This window comes from Pongo pygmaeus, chromosome 19, assembly GCF_028885625.2.
Source record: "Pongo pygmaeus isolate AG05252 chromosome 19, NHGRI_mPonPyg2-v2.0_pri, whole genome shotgun sequence".
Classification (NCBI taxonomy): domain Eukaryota; kingdom Metazoa; phylum Chordata; class Mammalia; order Primates; family Hominidae; genus Pongo; species Pongo pygmaeus.
Genome location: NC_072392.2, coordinates 48,168,770 through 48,192,619, shown reverse-complemented (window position 1 = coordinate 48,192,619; position 23,850 = coordinate 48,168,770). Strand labels below are relative to the sequence as shown.

The 23,850-nt window shown below is 37.0% G+C and overlaps 1 protein-coding gene across 10 annotated transcripts in view; it reads right to left on the bottom strand.

The window, feature by feature from the left end:
* Window positions 1-436: 436 nt before the first annotated feature.
* RHOT1 (ras homolog family member T1) overlaps window positions 437-23,850 on the bottom strand; it is an 83,063-nt gene continuing 59,649 nt past the window's right edge. The window contains exons 15-22 of one of the 10 annotated variants that reach the window (XR_008495238.2): window positions 23,336-23,466; window positions 22,235-22,318; window positions 19,178-19,297; window positions 17,895-18,097; window positions 16,752-16,847; window positions 14,965-15,087; window positions 13,359-13,472; window positions 1,438-1,553 (exon numbers count right to left, since the gene is read on the bottom strand). Coding sequence is in view for 8 of the 10 variants with exons in the window: in XM_054459966.2 (XP_054315941.1) it covers window positions 1,436-1,553; window positions 3,276-3,419; window positions 14,965-15,087; window positions 17,895-18,097; window positions 19,178-19,297; window positions 22,235-22,318; window positions 23,336-23,466 (923 nt within the window). In the remaining 2 variants the exon portion in view is untranslated. Of the gene's footprint in view, window positions 1,554-3,275; window positions 3,420-5,001; window positions 5,122-13,358; window positions 13,473-14,964; window positions 15,088-16,751; window positions 16,848-17,894; window positions 18,098-19,177; window positions 19,298-22,234; window positions 22,319-23,335; window positions 23,467-23,850 lie in introns of those variants that run through there. The other 9 variants (XM_054459966.2, XM_054459959.2, XR_008495239.2 and 6 more) reach the window with 9 other exon arrangements.

The following is a 23,850-nucleotide window of genomic DNA, read 5'->3' as shown; positions in this document are numbered from 1 at the left end:
TTTTTCCTAATGAGTTTTTTTTTTTTTTTCTTTTTTTTGAGGTATAGTTTCGCTCTTGTTGCCCAGGCTGGAGTGCAATGCAATGGCGTGATCTTGGCTCACTGCAATCTCCACCTCCTCCCAGGTTCAAACGATTCTCCTGCCTCAGCCTCCCAAGTAGCTGGGATTACAGGCATGTGCCACCATGCCCAGCTAATTTTTTGTATTTAGTAGAGACAGGGTTTCACCATGGTGGTCAGGCTGGTCTCAAACTCCTGACTTCAGGTGATCCACCCACCTCGGTCTCCCAAAGTGCTGGGATTACACGACTGAGCCACTACTCCCGGCTGAGTATTCCTTTTATACAGGATAATTTTCAATACGAGAGATAGAAACCAGAGGACTTCACTCACATCTGTACAGAAATATTTACTTTAGATGACAAAAGAACTCAAGATCACAGTACACAGCAGTTATTTATTTAAATACTTGAAAAGGTTGATGATGGAAAAAATAGGTTTATCATGAGAGTTTATATTCATTAGATTTATTTTATCATTTAAAAAATTACTGCCTCTAGGTTATCCTAGCCTGATATAGAACACTTGGTAACACATGCAGTTACTGTAATATACTATAACAGACACAGCCATTATAGAATGATTTACACTTGGGATGAAATTCAACAGTAGTAAGGGTGACTCTTTATTTAAACTAAAAACATTGGTAATATACAAATTGTTTTTTTTTTTCATTTCATTGAAAGGGCTATAAAATTCAACATACTGACAAGGAAGCAACATAATCACATAGATAACGCCTCTGCTAATTGCTTTTACCTCACTTCACCCTTAAAGGTGAGCTGCACACTCAGCTACACAAGTTTCTAGACTGTGCGATGGATTCAAGGCTGGCCTACCACAAGTGACTGAAAAAATGTCATGTTGGTAAGCTGACACTGACTTGTATGTTTTTAAAAACGGAGAGAGAATGGCAAATTGTGCCTTATGTCCTTATAGAACCCAAAGGATCATTCTGAGTAAATGTGAAATAAATAAAGTGATCCATGAGTAAATACAATCTCTGGGCTAACTTAAACCTAGAAGAGTGAACCAAGTGAGCACTAACAATACCATTTAGAAATGTCTAGAAACATCATTTCTAGAACTCAGCTTGGGAGACCATATCTTGCCTGAATATGTACATATATTTACAAAATATTCCCTTTTGGCCTCTGGAATTTAGCCATTTTAGTTTGGCTGTTAGCTGTTCTCTTTCCATATGCTAACCAATACTGCAGTTATAACTATCATTAAAATACTCTTATGCATGAATTACAAATATTAATAAAGTAACTCTGCATGTATAAATATCTCAATATTTCTAGCAGAACTTAAAGCATTCAGAATATACATAAAAGTATTTGTTTTTGGTAGGGACAGTATTTCTTTTTATATCATCGCTGTTTCAATAATGCTTTGTACATAGCAAAGCCCAAAACTGCAAAAACAGTAGCACCAAAACTTGCTCGAAGCCAAAACGTGGAGCTCTTGAGGTCAGCTTGTGTCACGTGCCTGCAGTCAGAAAATATAATTATTATTTAAAACATGATTAGTATGAAAACCCTATACCAGTTATTTAGCAGTCTACTTTTAAGGAAGTATTAGCACACTTGTCAAGCTAATTGCATACAGTAATGCTTATCAAAAACATTGATCAATATAGCCATGTATATAATTACTTAATCATTACTTTAAGAAAATGACATAATGTAGACACTAATAAAGACAATTAGCTACTTTGTGGGAGTAGACATCTAAATTTGTAAACTTTTTTTCACACAGGAAATAAAGAAGTTAGACAAATCAATCTAGCATTTTATAATACCATCACGGTCCTTCAAAATGAAAATTAAGGCGGTGTTCCCACAATTTTGAGGATCATATTCATGGTTAAATAATGTGCAACCTCCTATCCCCAGGAACTGAAAGCTATTTTGTAAGCAGTTAAGTGACAAGTGACAATACTTTTCTAAGAGAAATGATTAAAGTCAACTTTGGAAACACTAAGCCTCATAAAAATTTACAAAAAAATCCCCAAAAAACCCGAAGAGGGAGGGGAAGATTTATCAGTTTGCATTAATTTGGTTACTGCTAATTAAAGAGAAAAAAAACCAATCCCTGGTGTTAGTCAGACAGGCAGTGATAATGATACCAACTAACAGACATAATGTAATGTGATGGATTGAAAGGCAATGACATAAAAGAAGCCATAGTATGCATGACAAGAACAGGGACAGCCTGTACCACAAACTGAGTTGTGAGCATGCTCAGTAAGTACCCTCAAGAGTCTCAAGTATGACAGCTTACCATGAAGAGGATAAAGCTCTAAAGAAAAGGTCAGAACATTTTATTTAAATGTCACTGAAGTCTTAGTTACTAAGTGAACACAATTGAGATGATGTAGAAAACTTAAAAAATTGGCCAGGTGCAGTGGCTCATGCCTGTAATCCCAGCACTTCGGGAGGCTGAGGCGGGTGGATCACCTGAGGTCAGGAGTTCGAGACTGGCCTGGCCAACCTGGTGAAACCCCATCTCTACTAAAAATATAAAAAGTGGCCGGGCATGGTGGTGGGTGCCTGTAATCCCAGCTACTCGGGAGGCTGAGGCAGGAGAACTGCTTGAACCTAGGAGACAGAGGTTGCAGTGAGCCAACACGGTGCCACTGCACTCCAACCTGGGTGACAGAGTGAGACTCCATCGCAAAAAAAAAAAAAAAAAAAAAAGAAAGAAAAGAAAACTTACAAAATTAAGAGCTTAGAGAGACTGTCTAGGTTATTTTATAACTAAGTTAAACAGATTTGAAGCAAAAGTCAGATATCATTAAAAGACCAAGGCACTGACATATGCAAGAGTTCAGAGCCAAGAATTCAAACTGCACAAAACTACTTTGCCTCAGTAATAGTCAAAGTGAACAGATTAGTTATCACAAAATAGTCTGTACATCCCTAGAAACAAAAGTCTACAACACAAGCCAGAGTGCTCCATGCTTAACACCACAACAAAGCAAGACACAACACTCCAGTTCTCACCCTCACCAGTTTCTATTTAAAAAAAAAAATCACTCCTCACGTAATTATTTCTTACAAAGCAAAGTGATATCACAGGTTCATTCCAGCTTGCAAGTTAGTTTTTCCAACAGACAGTGTTTTATTAAAAAAAAAAGTCAGAGAAGAAAATGCTTAGGATTTTCAAGCTGGAAAAACTCCAACGAGGCCAACCCATTGGAAATGTTACCTGGCTTCAAGAAAAAGTGGACCACGAGATGACTCCATGAAGATGGAATCTTCTACAGAGCTGACAGCATGCACCTGGTGAGTAATACTGCCTTCGTTGTCTGCTAACAGCATGGCACCCCACTCAGCTACCCGGGCTCTTAACCTTTTATACACATGCACATAGTTTGCAGTTCACAGCAGAGCTCACAAAAAAAGGGACTCAAAATAACATCTCTCAATTATGCATCCCACACATAAATTGAGTTGCCACCCTATATGATGGATCTCATGTTTTCTATATTTAAAATAAATGTATTCTATAGCAAATTGCCAAACTTAAAAAAAAAATCTCTGTATGTACTCTGTTAACAAACACACACACCCACCCACCCCAGAAAAGGAAACCTAAAGCTGTTATATACATTCTCTAAACATCCCTATGAGGCTGGTCTTGGTGCATCTGAAATACCAAGTCCTTTAAACCAATACCATAAGCAGTACCTGACAACATATAGTAACCATAAGTATTCAACAGAAATGAGGTTAACAACTATTAGTCATGAAGTTTACAGATGATTATAACTTTGGGTTATCAAAAACTACAAATATATATCTGTGAAAAAATTGAGTCCAACATCCCAAACTCAACAGACCACCATGGACCTATGATGAGAGTAACAAAAGTTTACAACTCCAAGTCAATGCAGATGTACAGAATTTAAAGTCAGAGCATAGATAAAGGTGCATTAGAGGTTTCTCTTTATCTTTGGCCTCCCTGTGATTATCATGCATCTGCACTGATGGAGATTTTTTATTTTATTTTGAAATTTTTACATTTATTTTTTAACTTAGGAGGAAAAAAGAATTAGGATTTAAGCTAGCTATAATCATATTAAAATCAATCAAAATGATTTCTTATAAATAGTCTTCAAATATGGATATCTGTTTTACAGAGCTCCCTTGTGGTTTCTTGTTTGTTTGTTTGTTGATAGAGATGAAGTCTCACTATGTTGTCCAGGCTGGTCTTGAACTCCTGAGCTTGATCAAGCAGTCCTTCCACCTTGGCCTCTCTAACTGCTGGAACTACAGGCTGGTCTCCCTTGTGTTTTAAGACACATGAAATAATATATTCTGACTGACCTTATTGCTTAGTTTTCTTTTGCATTTCAAGATCAATACAGATACATGTTCAAGATACAGCTAGTTTAAAACTTAAAGTAACTATTAACTTATAAAATATATTTCAATGGCTCCATCAATGTTACAGTAGCTGTTTAAGACACTTTTAGACATGGAAAGTTACTTAGAGAACTATTTTACACCTGTACCACCTGCATTTAAAGGCTGCATTACCAGGCTCTATTTAAAAGAGAAAGCATTTAAAATGGAGGGCACGCTTATCATTGCTTAACCTGAATAGAGAATAATGTGGTCACACATGTATTCCAAAAGTATCAAAAACTAATTCATGTTTGTCCTTTCAGTTCTCAAACAGAGGCAAGTACAGTTTCATAAAGCTTCTGGCTCATTTCTTTCTCTTTCTTTCTTTTTTTTTTTTTTGAGACAGACGAAATCTTACTCTGTCGCTAGGCTGGAGTACAGTGGCGCGATCTCAGCTCACTGCAACCTCTGCCTCCCAAGTTCAAGTGATTCTCCTGCCTCAGCCTTCCAAGTAGCTGGGACTACAGGTGCATGTCACCACGCCCAGCTAATTTTTGTATTTTTAGTAGAGACAGGGTTTTACCATGTTGGCCACGATGGTCTCGATTTCCTGATCTCAGGTGATCCACCCACCTCGGCTTCCGAAAGTGCTGAGATTACAGGCGTGAGCCACCACGACTGGCCGCTTCTGGCTCATTTCTAAACTTAAGCAGAAATAATTCTTCCACAATTCAAAAGCATAATTCTTTCAAAATGACTTATAGAAAATATCATCTTAGAATAACTTATAGTATCTTACTGCATAGTTTTTCTTTCTTTCTAAAGTTTACTTTATTTTCAAATATAAAAAAGCTAATATACACTCATTAGAAAATAAGGCAAAGTAAGAAAAAAAATCATTTATGTTACCCAAGGCAACAAATTAAAAGGTCAGGTATTTCCTTTTAGACTTTTCTTTTTTTTTGAGACAGAGTATCGCAATCTCAGCTCGCTGCAACCTCCGCCTTCCAGCTTCCAGTCATTCTTGTGCCTCAGGCTCCCGAGTAGCTGGGATTACAGGCGTGCACCACCTAATTTTTGGTATTGGTGCCCAGCTAATTTTTGGTATTTTTAGTAGAGATGGGGTTTCACCATGTTGACCAGGCTGGTCTCAAACTCCTGACCTCAAGTGATCCGTCTGCCTCAGCCTCCCAAAGTGCTGGGATTACAGGAGTGAGCCACTGTGCCCAGCCCCTTTTAGACTTTTTCTATGTATTTTTTACACAGCTGCAAACACAACGTGTGTATAATTCCATATATTTTTCATACATGTTATAAGGTATGGACTTCTTCATCAATTATGGAAACATTCTAAATAACTGGATTATATTCTATTCTCCTATTGCTGGCTATCTCCTTTTATTTTATTATTTTACTTTTCAGTGACAGTGTCTTGCTCTGTCACCCAGGCTGGATAGTGCAGTGGTGCAATCCTAGCTCACTGTAGCCTCGAACTCCTGAGCTCAAGTGATCTTCCTGCTTTAGCCACATAAGTAGCTGGGACTACAGGTGTGTGCCATCATGCCTGGATAATTTTCATCTTTCTTGTAGAGATCGAGTCTTGCTATGTTGCACAGGCTAGTCTTGAACTCCTGGCCTCAGCCTCCCAAAGAGCTGGGATTACAGGCATAAGCCACCATGCCCAACCTGGCTATCTCCATTTATTTGTGGCTACAAAAAAAAGACTATCTTTCTACATAAAATTTTTCTCTATATTTAGGATGTTTTCATTAAGATAGACTTTCCAGAATTAAATGTTACAAGGTCAAAAATGTGTACGTGTCTATGTATAAAGGTTTTTTTTCTAACCTAGTGATATATCAAAATCACCAAACTTTCCTACTCTATGTGGAATAAGATCATTTAGTTAAGCAGTATCTCTTTTTAGAACATTAGAAATAATGACTAAATGTTGAATATAACCTAACTAATCATTCGCAGTTTGTTAGAGCTTTCAAGTTCTTAGGTGAAAATTCCTGTGTCTGGGATGTTGGCTTTCTGGCTTAGAAGTGCTGAAGGCCCATGAATGTATCAGACGTCAAGTTTCTCCTTGACACAGGTGTAGGAGCCAACCAACACATCTGGACTTGGGTTTTATTAAGGCCACTACTTAATAATGCAGAGAGAAGAAAATGTTGCAAAATTCAGGTAATAGAGAGTTAAACGAATAACTGTGTGAACTGTGAACAGTCACACAAGGCATATGCAGACTGGCCAAAATTCCTATGTACCTTTGCACTGAATATCTTTAGTGCAAGGGCATACAAAATACTTTTAATTAATTCTGCAACTTAAGGTGAATATAAAAACATGAACTGGTTGGGCACAGAGGCTCACACTGTAATCCCAGATCTTTGGGGGGCTGAAGTTGGAGGACTGCTTGAGGCCAGGAGTTCAAGACCAGCCTGGGCAACATAGAGGAAGGGTAAGAATTCAGAAATTGTTACCCAGATATCAATTAACCTTGTCTTAGACTGTAAGCTATTGTGCAGAGGAAAAGAAAAGTTCAGTAGAAAATACTGAAAAGAAGCAAAACTGAGAGATTTTACTCAGAGGAGCTCCACTCAGAGAGTCATTTTTATCAGTCTTCCCACACAATTTCTCAGAAATGTATTTGAATTTCCTATTTTTCACTCCTCTCATCTCCCCATCTTATTCTTTCCAAAATACAACTAAGAGATGTACAAATGCACTAATGTGAATGGTCTTCTAATTTTACAACTCTACCCATATATATATCTCAGGTATAGATTTTTAAGATAATACTCTAAAACAACCAATATAACTGCAATACAAGTGTATCTAAAGTTACCAGGGCACAGAGATACCATATTTAGCTTTTTCTCATTTGTAATTACGTATCTCAAGTTGAAAACTATACTGAGGTCACCAAACTACCATAAATTTTTTTGTCCTTATTTATTTATTTAGAGACAGGGTCTTGCTCTGTCACCCAGGCTGGAATGCAATGGCATGAACACAGCTCACTGCAGCCTTAACCTCCTGGGCTCAGGTGATCCTCCTGCCTCAGCCTCCCATGTAGCTGGGACCCCAAGTGCGTGCTACCATACTTGGCTAATTTATGATTTTTTGTAGAGATGGGGGTCTTAATACAACTTTGTTGCCCAGGCTGGTCTGGAACTCCTGGGCTCACATAATCCTACTGCCTAGATCTCCAAAAGTGCTGAAATTATGGGTATGAAACACTGTGCCCAGCTCTGTTTTTTTTTTTTTTTCAGACAGGATCTCATTGTGTCACCCAGGCTACAGTACAGTGGCACAAACACAGCTCACTACAGTTTTGACCTCCTGGGCTCAAGCAAACCTCTCAGCTCAGTCTCCTATGTAGATGGGACCACAAGTGTGAGCCATCACACCCAGCTTTATTTATTTATTTATTTATTTATTTTTATTTTTTATAGAGACAGGCTCTCACTTTGTGACCCAGGCTGGTCCTGAACTCCTGAGCTCAAGTGATCCTCCTGCCTTGGCCTCCCAAAGTGCTGGGATTAGAAGCATGAGCCACTGCGCTTGGCCCTTTTCTATTTTCAAATATTACACTTAAAAAAAAAGTCTTCTGAGGACAGGCATGGTGGCCCGTGCCTGTAATCCCAGCACTTTGGGAGGCAGAGGAAGCCAGATCACATGAGGTTAGGAGTTCGAGATCAGCCTAGCCAACATGGTGAAACCCGTCTCTACTAAAAATACAAAAAATTAGCCAGGTGTGATGGTGCATACCTGTAATCCCAGCTACTTGGGAGGCTGAGGCAGAAGAATTGCTTGAACCTGGGAGGTGGGGGTTGCAATGAGCTGAGATAGGGCCACTGCACTCCAGCCTGGGCAACAGAGTGAGACTCTATCTCAAAATAAATAAATAAATAAATAAAATAAAATATTAAAAATAAAAAAAAGTCTTCTGGACTCTCTGCTTTTATTTCTCCAAATGTTTCAATATGGTGAAGTATTTTCTTTCTTTTTTTTTTTTTTGAGATGGAGTCTTGCTCTGTCACCAGTCTGGAGTGCAGTGGTGCAATCTTGGCTCACTGCCACCTCCACCTCCCGGGTTCAAGCAGTTCTCCTGCCTCAGACTCCCAAGTAGCTGGGACTACAGGTGCGCAACACCACGCCCAGATAATTTTTGTATTTTTAGTAGAGACGGGGTTTCACCATGTTGACCAGGATGGTCTCAATCTCTTGACCTCGTGATCCGCCCTCCTCGGCCTCCCAAAGTGCTGGGATTACAGGCGTGAGCCACGGCGCCTGCCCATATTTTCTGTATCTACTTTTAAAAATAATGCCACTACTGCTAATAACAATTTTAATAAGGACAATTCTCCTAACTGAGCCAATAGGCATAAAATATTTTAATAGGATATTTATTAGGATAAATATTTATTAGGATAAATATTTAATAGGATAAAATAGGTTAAGGAATCAATATACAGTGTCTAGCAGCTTCAACACAAACCATAAGCAAGCTGTTAACTGAGCACGCCTAAATAGTAACATACTTTGGGAAAGGACACAGGTGTGCACTAATGTCAAGAAATGCTTCACCAAGCATTAGAAGAATCTGAATTTACAGATGATCATGAATACAAAGGAAATGCTCCAATATCTATATGTTAGCTAGTGATACTTAAAGATCAGATAAGGCAAACTTCACCTTGTCATGTCCTTTAATATATTAACCAAATGACAGAAAATTTAAAAATTATAAGCAGTAGCAGCTTACTTAATGAAAATCTATAACATAAACTCTTGTATAACTTTAAATATATGACTATGTATACAAATTCACAAATAGTCTTATAAGGACCTTCATACAAGGGAATAAATAAGTTTCATAAGAAACTAAAGCAGGACTTCCTTGGATAAAATATTCTACTATAACGTAATATCCCAAGGACTCTTAGATTTCCAACATTTAACAACATTAAAATTTTTAGAAACCTATCCTTTTCATAAGGCAATCCTATGAAAAAGCAGTTCATTTTTGTCTAACAGTAATAAAATCCTTTCGTCAACAAAGGGCTCCTATATTAATTAATGAATCCAAACTACATAAAGGAAGAACTTGGGTGATTATTAAAGCAATATGGGTAAATGAAGTCAGTCATTAATGAGTGGCTTAAAAGTCACACATATATTTAATCTAAAAATACATTATAAATAGGGTAAAAAAATACAATAGGTATGATGTCTATCCATCATACTTTTGGGTCTCTGTAAATATTCAGTGTGAACTATGCACTTGGTTGTCAAAATAAAATGCTGCTACTGAACTTAAGAAGTAACACGAACCAACAACTTATATGGCTAATGCAAATAATAAAACAGAATGAAAGAAATCCTAAAACCAAAATATGCACAAAGGAAATCATGCCCAAATAATAAACTGTAAAATAAGCAATATTTGATTAAATAACAGGTTAGAAGTGGTGAGATTATACACAAAACCTAGCTGGGAAGGAGATTGAGAGTATTAAAAAATGACTAAGTGACACAAACAAACAAATGAAAACAAACACCTAAAAAAAAGGACAAATTAAAGTTCACGACACACTACAATCTAGTAACATTCTCATGCAAAGCAGGAGTGTTCTCAAGTCAGAGTAATAAATACTTAATAAATAAAAATCCTGGGTAGTTCAAACCAACAATCAAGCTCATCTATATATAATCACTTTCAAATTTAAAAGATATTTAAAATTTAAAATATATTCAAAAGGTCTTTTTCTCCAGTAACGTAATTTATACCACTTGAAATGAAAGCAGTCCCAAAGATTAAAATCATCTGACCACGTTAATCATCCTCCACACGTATTTAAATTCAAATAATTCCAGTTATTCATAAATTAGTCTAAAGTAAAACATAAACCTATCCAGATCTGAGTGAGATCATAATTACCAAGAGAAAGATTACATGTGAGATAGATGTGTTTAACACTACTCTCACATATCAAAGTTAATATACATTCAATTAAGTTGGAAATAAAAATTTTTAATTCATTCTTTTCTATATTTAAAATATATAGTGTTAGTAAATAAGTTCAAGAAAAAAGACAATTTTTTTCTCATAGAAGGAAAAACACTTGCAGAAATTAACCTCTTGAAACTGCCTAAATTCATTATCAGGTTATATAGCACTTTCCTTTTTAGCATGAAGGACTAACATCACTGAAAATATAACCAAAGTTAAAAAATGTTTTTCTTAGAGAAATAATATTTAGAAAGATGCTTAAAGGCAGGTTCCATATATTCTTCATTTTCAAATTTTGCCCCAGTTCACAGCAGGTTCCTATTCAAAGCAGGTACTTAAATTAAGTACTCTGAATGAATAAATCACATCAAGGTGGGGTTAGGGGACAGTGGGGTAATAAGAGAATGTGGTCTCAAACATGTATCATATCTGGTAGTAATTTCTATTTCAGTGACCAAAATTTTTACAAGCACACTAAAACAATGTGCTGATTTGAGACCAATACTTGTCTACTAATTTAATTCTTTGTAGACATTCAATGAAACTTTTTACTTATATAAAAATGACAGCTGGGCACGGTGGCTCACAGCTGTAATCCCAGCACTTTGGGAGGCTGAGGCGGGCAGACCACCTGAGGTCAGGAGTTTGAGACCAGTTTGAGACATGGCGAAACTAAAAATACAAAAATTAGCCGGGCAAGGTGGCATATGCCTGTGGTCCCAGCTACTCCGGAGGCTGAGGCACGAGAATCACTTGAACCTGGGAGGTGGAGGTTGCAGTGGACTGAGATCATGCCACTGCACTCCAGCTGGGGTGGCAGGGTGAGACTCCATTTCAAGAAAAAAAAAAAAAAAAGACAAGCCTTTTAGAACTGCTCTTTCACAATTCTAAATCAAACACTAAGCATGGTAGTTCTGATATCTAAAAACAAAGACTTAGGACCTAGTGTTAGGTGAGAACCCTCCCTATGAATAAAATACAGTGAAAAAATTTTAAATGACTTTTACTTAATTAGTCAATCAATCTTTTTTGTGCCTAACATTAGGATACGTCTAACACAGGAAACCAATAATGACCAACTAGTAACAGCTGCCAAAACCTGAGAAGTAACAGGGAAAGGTGGTTCCATTCTCATCCCACCACCCAATAACTTTTTCAAATTTTTCATGGGAAAGGAGTAAAGTGGTGGTGTGGTGATGGGACCAGAGACATTTTCATTCTATGTGTCCTTTTCCTTGGCCTCTATTTTCACGACTAGGCCATACCTTAAGACTGAGGTTGCAAGCTGGTGGACTATAAACATGCTTTGTTCTGATTAGTACTTTAGAAATTTGTTAATTAATTGCTAATCTCTAAATATCTGGAAATTTCACACCAAAACCTTGATTTCCAGTATCTTGTAAAACCAGAAAACCTGGCAACACCAGACTTGTACAACAACAAATGGCCAGAGCTGAGTGGTGGCTGCCTCTTTTAGACAGTGCCTGTCACAATCCCCACCTCTCCTTGTTTCTTATACTTGGCCACCTTCATTCTTTTACATTATCCATCCAGGACCTGTGGGCACTGAGTTTTTGGCCCCCACCTACCTATCTTACTTACCTTTCATAAACTAGAAGAAACTCCAATACGCAGCCCCTAAAATTCCACTGTACTTCTCTTAAATAAATGATTGAAATACTAACGGGGATAAGGAAGGAGTGTTTGAAAAGTATACTGTTTCCTCTACTTGTCATTTTCATTCTTTCCGTTCTTGATTACCAGATGTCAGGATGTGTGCTGACATTACCATTAAATTACTACCAGTTTATAAATAGATATGACCAAAAATTACTGATTTCTCTTTGAGGGCCACTGTATAATATACTATGCGCAATAGTATTCATTTAATGCACATCTGTCCTATTTCATTTGAAAGCTAACTAAATCAATTTTATTTGAAAGCTAACTAAACCAATCTAGGAATAAAATTGTCACCAGGGACACAGACAATGAATCAATCTGTAATTATGGACAATCAAGAGTTTCTAGAATAGGTAATAAAATAGGTGGTTTGTGACCAGCAATTACAGGGAGCCAAGGTGAGTTCACCAAAATAAGACATCAAATAGATGTTGTTTGCTAATTAGATAAAATTATGATATTGGTAGATCAGAGGAATATGGAAGAAATTATGTACTGATTTTAGAAAAATCCTTCATGAAATATCTGATAAGACAGGAAGATAAAATGTGGGCTGGATAATAACATATTTTTCATTGACTGAAAAATCCTTCCCCAAGAATTTTGAACCTGTCATTGACGAAGAGTTCTCTGGTGGAATACTATAGGGCTTGCTCAGTTTAGCACTCTCTCTCTCTCCAACCTCTGGGTATTCAACATCATTTTTCATCAGTAACTTGAAAAACAGTACATATCTACCAAATTTGCAAATAACACAATGCTTAGAGAAATATATAATGGGACAAATGACAGAAATAATGTTTGAAATGACTGAGCTAGAACAAATGGATCAAAAAGAATATGACACTTAATAGAGATATATATGTATCTGCATTTAGATTTAAAGCATCAACTAAAAAATGTCAAATACACATCAGAAAGGAGGGGACATCTGTCTCTTCATATGAAAAACATCTGACTTTAATTAGCCCCAAGACAATGTATGTCAACAGTGGGATGGGACTGCCAAAAAGTTAATTCATGCCCTGGACAGATGCTGTCCTAATTGTGAAACACAGCTGCCCACTGTTCTGGACTAGTCGCACTACAACTGCAACACTGCTTTCTATTCTTGGTGGCACATTTTAAGAGGTACTGTGAAAACCTAAGGGGCTTTCAGATGAAGACAATCAGGAATGATAAGTTCACTAAACCATCTAATTTAAGAAAAGGCTGAAAGAAATGGGGATGTTCTACCTGGAGAAGAGAAAATTAGGGGAGACATGATGGCCGTCTTCAAATGCCTGAAGGATTGCTATGTTGAAGAGGGAGTAGAATAGTCGTATGTTGTTCTAAAGGGCAGAACTAAAACTAAAGAGAGAAAGTTATAGGGAAAACATTTAGTTAAAAAAAATAATAAAAGCAAAAGCAAAAATGCTTTCCAATGAGGCAAGCCATCAGCAGATAAACAGCACTCTCTCAGGAAGGCTTGCAGGAAGGCATTCTAACAGGAGGTTAGGCCAGATGAATTCTAGAATTTTCTTCCAACTCAACGATTCCCAACACTGGAGCACCTGAGTGTTGTTTGGTTTGAACTAGCCTTGCATTTTCTGTCAGTCATCATGAGAGAATCTGTCTATGTTACTACTTTACAAGGTGCTAAAGCACAGAAGCAGAACTTTGCCACCAAATGAGTGTGGTGATCCCTTCAAAGCAGTCACCTGAGATGGTTGCATTCTTATTCCAGAGCTGCTAGTGCTCGAAACATCACTGAAACTCTCAGAATGCCTTCAAAATCAGTTTCTGACTCACAGAAGAAATAAACTCACTGTTTCATAGACACATCCACTATATTGCTGGTGGATACAAACTATGGTCATTTGATACAGTTAAAGTCTAGCCCTCAGTGAATGTCCAATGGTGAGCCAAATAACTGACCCATTTCTAACCAAAAATGAATATTTAGCTTGATCTTAATCAAGCCCAGCTCCCAATGACTTTTAAATGCTTTCAAAAACCTAATGAAACCTAATGCATACACATATGACATCAGGTACAAATTAGTATTCAGCTCTTAAATGCTCAAAAAATGTAAAACTGATTTGAACAAAGGTAGCATGATCAGAATAAGAATACAAACTTCCAAGATTACTGCTTTGAGGGAATATATGCATCCTTTTTTTTTCTCTTTCTTTCTTAAAAGTGTATTACTTTATAGGATTACTTCATGCTTTTGGTTCAATTATAAAGGCCTAAAAAAACAGTACTACAGATCTTTTTCTCTTTTCCATATTCCTTTGAGTTCTTAAAGTTGGTTATTATCATCATGTCTAGAAACCATGTTCTTTCAAATAAACACTCCAGGTACTTAAAAGCAGATTATAATTATAAATGGTTTCAAGAATAGAATATTTTTTCAAACTCAAAATACTGTTTGCATTACTACGGTTTTAATGAGATATATTATTTTAATGTAAGCTGAGTACAGTATAATATAATATCTTTCATTTAGGATTAATGTGTCTTTTCTTTACTACGAAAGTCCTAATCTATTAACTCACAGCCAAAAAATTTTAATTTCCCTATACATATTATCTTTTAATAGGAAAGATAATTTATCTTCCTTATGAAAAAAATCCAAAATCTTATTTTATAGTCCTCTAAATATACCTATTAATTTAAAAATATTATTAAGGATGCTTCCAAAACTAAACATTGTCATCACAGTGAGAATTTTAGTGGAAGTTAGTTGGGCATCAGTCAGCTTGTCTTTGTAGTGAGTATCTGTATAATAAATAGTTATCCGCTTTTTTCTTTTGTATTTTAACAGAATGCCTGGTACCCAGTAAATAAAGTTAAGAACCTGTTAAGAACTGCAGTGAAGATTTTGTTCTTTACAGATTGCAGCAAGTCTGAGTTGAGGAAGTTCTGACAGATGCAAAATGTACACCTGTTGCAGGTGCACATACAGCGTAACCGGGCATGGCTGCGAAAACACACAGAAGGACAGGAGTTGAGTTCTTACTTACAAATATGGCACAAGTCAGGGTGTGCCAACTTAAAAAAAAAAAAGACTTAGGCATAAGCAACACTCTTTGTAGAAAGGAAAAGGACAGTATGGGGCATGCTAAAGTTGTGCAGAATTCCACATTTACCAAAAACATAATAAATAGTAATAGCTTCCTCCTCCCTCCCTGTAGAAAATCTAGGGAAAATTAGCTGATACTTTTGCTTTTTTTGGAGGGGGGATGGAATTATTATTACATGAATTTTTGTGGAATAAATATGCACAGCAATAGATGGCACCCTCGTCTAAATAAATAAAAACTGAGTAAGCCATAAGCACCCACCAAAAGGACAAAGTTTGCTAGCGTTTAAATAACCATTCCCTCCTCCTCCTCCCTCAGCATACACACATGCCTGAAAACCAGGAAGGAGAAGAATGATAAATATACGAATGAGTCAAAAGACAAGTATATTCAACCCTGAGAAGATGTGAACAACAACGTCTTTAATTCATCAAGCACCCTGGCTCTCAAAGGAACTAAATCAAGGTGCTTTATAAATTTCTACTCAAATAAAATATAGGGTTGATTTCATCTGCTACCCAAACACAGCAGCTATATATGACAGTATGAAACTCTGGTTGAGGATGTAAAAATCAACAATGGATCCAATTGAAATTAGATATGAAATTTAGGGAGGCTTTCTGACTCCTTTCTGGTTGAGGAGAGTTGCACTAGTTGGTGCAGGCACGGGGGACAACCCATTTCACCTCGGCTCTAACTACCAAAGTATGGGGTCTCCAATGACTGTTCAGTGGTCAGAGCCACTCATTCATACAAAGCCATCACACCACCCATGAAGAGGTACTGGTTCAGAACCCACTCAGAAGAGCGCCACCTGATGAATCAATGACATCACTTCCTGTAACACCTGAACTTTTTTTATAGGCTTCTCAGTCAAAAGACTGGCCCAATCTGACTTGGCTTAGCTTATGAGATCTGATGAGACCACAGCACATGGTGGCATGGTTGTGACGATTAGCAGCATTCCAATGATGCCTAATTCCCAACATGAAGAAAAACAAGAATTAAAAAAAAAAAACTTGTATAGGCTCAAGACATTCCTTTTTCATTTTTTTTCATTTATTTTTGACTTGTGATGATGAACAAATCACTGCTACTAAGTCACTGCCAGCTGTCATACTGGAATCCATCTGTTATTTTATAAATCAAATCTGATTCTTTAACATACACAAGGCTCCACCCACCAAAAAGGAGAGATGCAAAGTATGCTTAGCAACAGGGAGATGCTTCATGAGAAGTAGTTTGGGATTAACCATATAAACAAGTGGTCCATGTATGTACATTTATCATATAACACACACACACACAACAGAATTACAGCAAAATGTTTTAAAAATGCAGATGTAAAAACACAGTTGCAGTTACTGTAATTACAAGATTAAAGAAGTACATCTATGTAGTAAGGAAGACAACGTAATATATAGCTAGGCAGGAAGCCTGACCAAGCAGTGCGTTTCTACATAATTACTAAATGTTAATTATGGCAAGAAAGGAGATTTGGTCATTCTCTAAGAAAATATCAACAAAATCCCACAGAAGTCATAAAGAAAAAGTAACTTACAAAGCAGTTTTTAGAAAGACCCAGATTTTTCTCAAATTCTCTATTCTATCAGTGTGGCCCATGTCTCGGGAGAGTCTGTCTCTGTAATGATCCTCTCTGTAGATAACATACATGAGAGTTTTAAAGCAAAGGTAAAACATAAATAAGGTTTTGGTTATTCTATAATAATAGGAATGACTTGTCTTCGAATACAAATAGAAATTCAAGGGTTTGTTGCATCTAAAAAAAGTATTAGGTAATAAAATAGCAGTAAAGTTAACTCTGACTTTAAAAATCTGTACAAATCAACACCTTTTTGAAAAATGTCATTCTTGGTTTATAGCAATGTTTGATTATTACTCTATGTTACACTGTAGTTTTCTTAAGGAGAAAAATAATTTAGAGACTAACATAAGAATAAGTAGAATAAGCTATAAAGTCCTGAGAAACGCACTGCCTGAAAAACTATTTTGTTACAAAACAGAATTTATACAAACACACTACTTGAGGCGAATGCCATTAAGAACCATGCAATTTTAAGGCAGTTAGTAAACTACAGAGATGACCACAGTTATGTGCTTGTGCATATGCATGTATAGATATATAATAAATGTACATGAAATTTGTGGCTCGTAACACTTAATGTAAAACATTTATACAGTAGAAATTTCAATTACAACTACTCTTTGCAGCACTTAAAAAAGACATATCCTAACTGAAGCATACCCATAATTTCAACATAAATTAATAAAATATTTTAGAAAACTTCATATACCTAAGGTCAAAAACAGAAAAATATAAACTTTCTGTTCATATGAAAATGCTTTATAAGCATAAAACAACATGATGCCAAACCCATTTTATTCCAGTAAAACTATTTTTTAATGCTGGGTGGGGGGTTGTGTTTTATTGTACTATTTTATTAAGGTAGTTACAGCCTGCTCAAAAATATACAGATATTGCCAGAAGCACTGTTTATATCATTTTATTACGGCATTCAAACCAAACTTGCATTTACTCAAATTTGTACCTTCTCATTACAAAGTATCTTTCTGTTGCTGAACAATTCCTATGTGACAAAGATATTGCATTCCCTTCACGGCTAATAATGGCATGCAATGTTATGAACCATGCAACATGAAAATGAAGACAGCAAGTACTTACGGATACATGGCCATTGTTGTCAATTTAACAAAGATATCCTTACTGGGCGCATCAGCAGTATTGCAAGTGAAGGCTTGTGGTGGAGGCATTTTGTGTTTCCTGCAGAAATCAGTAGGTGAAATACTACATTCTTGTTTAACTTCATGCAGGTCTGACTTTGCAGCTACGATTAAGCAAGGTATTCTGCTGTCCATAAAGTGTTGCTATGGAATAAAAAATGAAATCAAAATCTGGTAACAAGTTCGAAAATTACTATTTAATTAAATGTGAACCAAGCATTTCCTCCAGATGGGCAAAGCAACAGTAGTTTCAAAGCGAAAAAATGAACCAAAAGGCAAAGATTGGCAGTGGTCTAGGTAAATCTCATATAATAAATAAGATCCAGACCACTTTTCCAATGCTGATGACAAAACAGACCTATACTGATTCCTTAGATTTACTACAATTAAAAAAATACATGTAATTAAAAACACACATTAAACACACATATTTTGAAATATAAAGAAATCCACCTGAATTCTTTTATAAAAACTACTTTCATTTTTTAATATCACCTCTAGTCCTTGAGCACATGCATTTTTATGTGTGTTTGTACAGTCACAGTCATGCTGGACATAACCACTTAAAAGGTAATACTGTGTCCTCCATATTCTTCAGAATTCAAAACTATTTTTAATTTTACATTTATTGTTTTTATTTTGTAATTTAAATATTGCCTAATATTCCACTAGATTATTTTATCTTACTTCAGTAAATCATCGTCCATTGTTAGCCATCTTGATTATTTCCAGTTTTTTTCTATTAAAAACAATGCTAGAATAAACACCTTTGTACATATAGCTTTTTACTCCTATTGAATCTTATTGATAATCCCTAAGTGACTGATAGACTTTCTAAGCTTCAGATTTATCCCTTTCCTCTGGCTGTTATTTATTCTTGGTATATTTGGCAATATATAATCCATATGTACTACTCCTTTTTTTCATCAGAGAGAAGGCAGACATATGTAACTTTAACAGCCAGGAAGACCTTGCATTAATGTAAAAGTTCTCAGTCAGGAATGCACCTCAGAATCACATGTAGAAAACTTTCAGAAATATGTATGTCTGAGACTCTGCCACTTTAGAGCAAAACCAGAACCTTCAGGAATAGGGTAAAGATGTATGCATTTTTAAAATACATATGATTTTGTTGCATTTTTGTGGTTAGGAAACACCACACTGCAATTCCATAAAAAGTCCATATGAAGTTACATTCAGTCATAGTCTGTAGGAGCAACAAACCTTAAAAATCCTGGCACAGTATTCAAAGGATTTGGGATTGCTGACATCATATACCAGGCACACAACATCACAAATGATCTCAGCTTCAGTTAGAAATTCCGATTCTGAGATATCATGCAACTTGTAAAAGAAAAAGATAATGAAAAATATAAGTATCATAATATTGATACATTAAGTCATGATTGCTTATTACTTCCTTCCCTGGACTTTCTAACTTTAAAAGTACTGGTTAAGCATAACTTTTCAGGCCATTTTTAAAAGTAGAAAGTACAGACAAGGCCGGGCGCGGTGGCTCATGCTTGTAATCCCAGAACTTTGGGAGGCCGAGGCGGGCGGATCACGAGGTCAGGAGTTCGAGACCAGCGTGGCCAACATAGTGAAACCCTGCCTATACTAAAAATACAAAACAAATTAGCCAGGCGTGGTGGCAGGCGCCTGTAGTCCCAGCTACTCAGGAGGCTGAGGCAGGAGAATGGCATGAACCTGGGAGGCGGAGCTTGCAGTGAGCAGAGATTGCGCCACTGCACTCCACCCTGGGTGACAGAGCAAGACTCCGTCTCAAAAAAAAAAAAACAAAAAACAAAGTACAGACAAATAAGTATCTTCTGATTCTGCAGACTAAAAATGGTGATTAAGATTCTGTGGAAGCTTAGCCAGGTGCAGTGACGTGTGCCTGTAGTCCCAGCTACTGGGGAGGCTAAGGCAGGAGAATCGCTTGAGCCTGGAAAGCAGAGGTTACAGTGAGCCGAGATCACGCCACTGCACTCCAGCCTGGGTGACAAAAGTGAAACTTTGTCTCAAAAAAAAAAAAAAAAAAGATTCTATGGAAGCTAGTATTAGTGAGTGACTAATGTGTGGGGGCAGGCCCTCTACATGCATTGTTTACATTCTGCAGATAAGGAGACGGGCTAGAAAGATTAAGTCAGCTGCCCATGGTACACATCTAAGAAGTCATCAAATCAAAATTTAAACTCAGATATGATTCTCAAATCTATTTTCTTTCTACCACACCACCTTTTCTCCCCACTAATCAAAAACAAAAAGCAAATGACTCTTTACAGTAAGGTCATTTTTGTTCTGTTTCACTGCCACTCTTCGGTGCTTATTATAAAATTTCTTAAATAGTCCATCTATGATAAAACGATCTCCAACAAGAGTAAAATTCAAGGGTGGGCACTGTGGCTCACATCTGTAATCCCAGCACTTTGGGAGACTGAGGTGGGCAGATTGCTTGAGCCCAGGAGTTTGAGACCAGCCTGGGACAGGGTTTCTCCATGTTGGTCAGGCTAGGGTGATCCACCCGCCTCGGCCTACCAAAGTGCTGGGATTACAGGCGTTAGCCACCACGCCTGGCCCATATAATCCTCCTTCTACTGTATTTCATAGTGTCTTTTCAGCCCTTCTTTTGTACTTTTTGTATTGTTTGTTTGATTTTATTGCTCCTTGCAGAGCAGGGCTAACCCATAGGCAGTGTGCCTAGAGTAGCCTATACATTTTTAAGGCTAACATATTTGTTAAATATTCCCTTCCCTGCTAAATAAACTTGATTCAGATTACAGATAAAATACCAAGCACTAGCAGGGTTTTCATATTAATTTCTAGTCAATAGTACAGGAAATAATTTTTTTAAAAAACAGAAGTATACAGCCATAAATAAAGAATGAGTTCATGTCCTTTGCAGGGACATGGATGAAACTGGAAGCCGTCATTCTCAGCAAACTAACACAGGAACAGAAAACCAAACACTGCATGTTCTCACTCATAAGTGTGGGAGTTGAACAATGAGAACACATGGACACAGGGAGGGGAACATCACACACAGGGGCCTGTCGGGGGGTGAGGGGCAAGGGGAGGGAGAGAGCATTAGGACAAATACCTAATGCACTCAGGTCTTAAAACCTAGATGATGGGTTGACGTATGCAACAAACCTGCACATGTATCCCAGAACTTAAAGTAAAATTAAAAAAAAAAAAAATAGAAGTAGAAGAAAGTAAAAGGGGAGTTCAGTTTTTTTCAACTTTTTTTTTTTTTTTTTTTTTTGAGATGGAGTCTCACTTTGTTGCCCAGGCTGGAGTGCAGTGGCACAATCTTGGCACACTGCAACTTCTGCCTCCCAGGTTCAAGTGATTCTCCTGCCTCAGCCTCCTAAGTACCTGGGATTACAGGCGCGTGCCACCATGCCCAGCTAATTTTTGTACTTTTAGTAGACAGGGTTTCACTATGTTGGCCAGGCTGGTCTCGAACTCCTGACCTCAGGTGATCCACCTGACTCAGTCTCCCAAAGTGTTGGGATTACAGGCGTGAGCCACCACGCCTGACCCATTTTTTTCAACTTTCTTATTGTGGTATAGCTAACATACAATTAAGTGTACCAACTTAATTTTAAAAAAAAATTTTTTTTAAATGATGAATTTTTATTTATATCTAAACCTATGTAATCATCACATAGATAAAAAGACTTAAAATTCTTTTTTTTTTTTTTTCTGGAGATGGAGTTTCGCTCTTGTTGCCCAGGCAGGCGTTATCTTGGCTCACCACAACCTCCACCTCCTGGGTTCAAGCGATTCTTCTGCCTCAGCCTCCCGAGTAGCTGGGATTACAGGCATGAACCACCATGCCCGGCTAATTTTGTATTTTTAGTAGAGACGGGGTTTCTCCATGTTGGTCAGGCTGGTCTCAAACTCCTGACCTCAGGTGATCCGCCCGCCTTGGCCTCCCAAAGTGCTGGGATTACAGGCGTGAGCCACCATGCCTAGCCAAAAGACTTAAAATTCTAATGAATAAACCAGATGAAAAAAAATAAAATCAAGCTTGGCATGGTGGCACATGCCTGCGGTCCCAGCTCCTTGGGAGGCTGAGGTGGGAGATCCCTTGAGCCCAAGAGCTCGCCAGGGCAACACAGTGAGACCGTGTCTCTAAAAAAAATTAAATAAAAAAAAAAAAATCACACACAAGTTCTACATAGAGTCATTCAATTGAAGCCAATTTGTTTTCAAAGAGTCATTTAAAAATGTACCCAATAATTAGTAATTTTTGTATGCCACAGAATTTCTTACCAACAAGTATTTCTCTTGTCCATATACATAAACAGTGTTAATCGCATAGTAGGATTTATGATCTTCACGAATTTTCTTCTGCCTCTGAAAACAGAACCAAAAATCTCAATATCTGCAGTAACTAGTTTTCAACAATACACAAACACCTCTGTGTATATGTGCAGGTGTGTTATAAATAAAAGGGCATTCTTCCCTACACTGTGTACTATTTATCAGTACAAAGGAGATATTGATTTTATGTTTCTTAGTTCTAAAGACCTAAAATAAAAGATGTATTTGTTCTGCATAAAGTACAAGCAGTAGCTAAAAAGGAAGGAAACTATCCGTATTACTGAAAGTATATTCTAGAGCCACCTGCTGGCAATCTTCATTATACTATAATTTGGTCTGATCGAGATTAATACCCATCTAGAAATATGTCGGCAGGGTGTGGTGGCACATGCCTGTAATCCCAGCACTTTGGGAGGCCAAGGTGGGAGGATCACTTGAGCTCAGGAGTTCAAGACCAGCCTGGGCAACACGGCAAAACCCCATCTCTACTAAAAATACAAAAATTAGCTGGGCCTGGTGGTTCACGCCTGTAGTCCCAGCTGCTCCGGGGGCTGAGGTGGGAGGATCACCTAAGCCCAGGTGGTTGAGGCTGCAGTGAGCCATGATCACGTCACTGAACTCCAGCCTGGGCAACAGAGCAACACCTTGCCTCAAAAAAAAAAAAAAAAAAAAAGAAGAAGAAGAAAAGAAATATGTCTTCTTCTTCTTCTTACTCAAGGGAGTAGTAAGAACTAGATATCAATATTCAATATTCAAACTATTTACTGTGCATTTACTTCATGCCAAGGACTGTGTTAGGTGCTTTCACATCTGTAGTCATTTAATGCCCATTTAAACACTGGTTAAAAAAAGACAAATGATAGCTAATATCAATGAAACAAAGATAAAGATAGTTCAACAGGATTATTGTTACATTTAGACTGTACGTGACTAATACAGGCCATTGAGTTCTAATAATTATCTAAAAAGGTCAATGGCTATGAAAACATTATGTAAACTTGTAACTATAAAAATTTGTTGGATAAAATTGTATTTTACGAGAACTCTCACCATTAAGTTTCTTCCAAGAAGAGCCTGAAGAACTCCACTTTTCCCACAGTTTTTCACTCCAATTACATTACATCTGAACACATTTCTTTGAGTTTGTTTTTTCTGCAGGTCTATCTTTTTATCTCTTGTTACTAAAAATAATAATAATAAAAAAAACCCACTAAATATGTACCACTTAGATTCACTGAGCCTCCATTCCACCTTTTGCAAAATGGGGCATTGCTGCTTATTATTTTTATGAAGTAGCTGATCTATAAACAAACATATTGTACAACAGCCAAGCTGTATGTGAATGAAGTACACAGAATGCAGAAGGGCCCCAGTTAGTGGAAAAAATGCATTTCTGAAAGTTGACTGGAATGTGAATTTTGAGTAACCAAACATTTATTTCATCATAAAATAGTATATTTTCATAAGGAAAAAATGAATGAAAATTACTAAGAATATAGCCAACATTATATTCCATCTAATTTTTTTCTGTGATAAACTGTCACTTATTATAAACTAAAAGATGC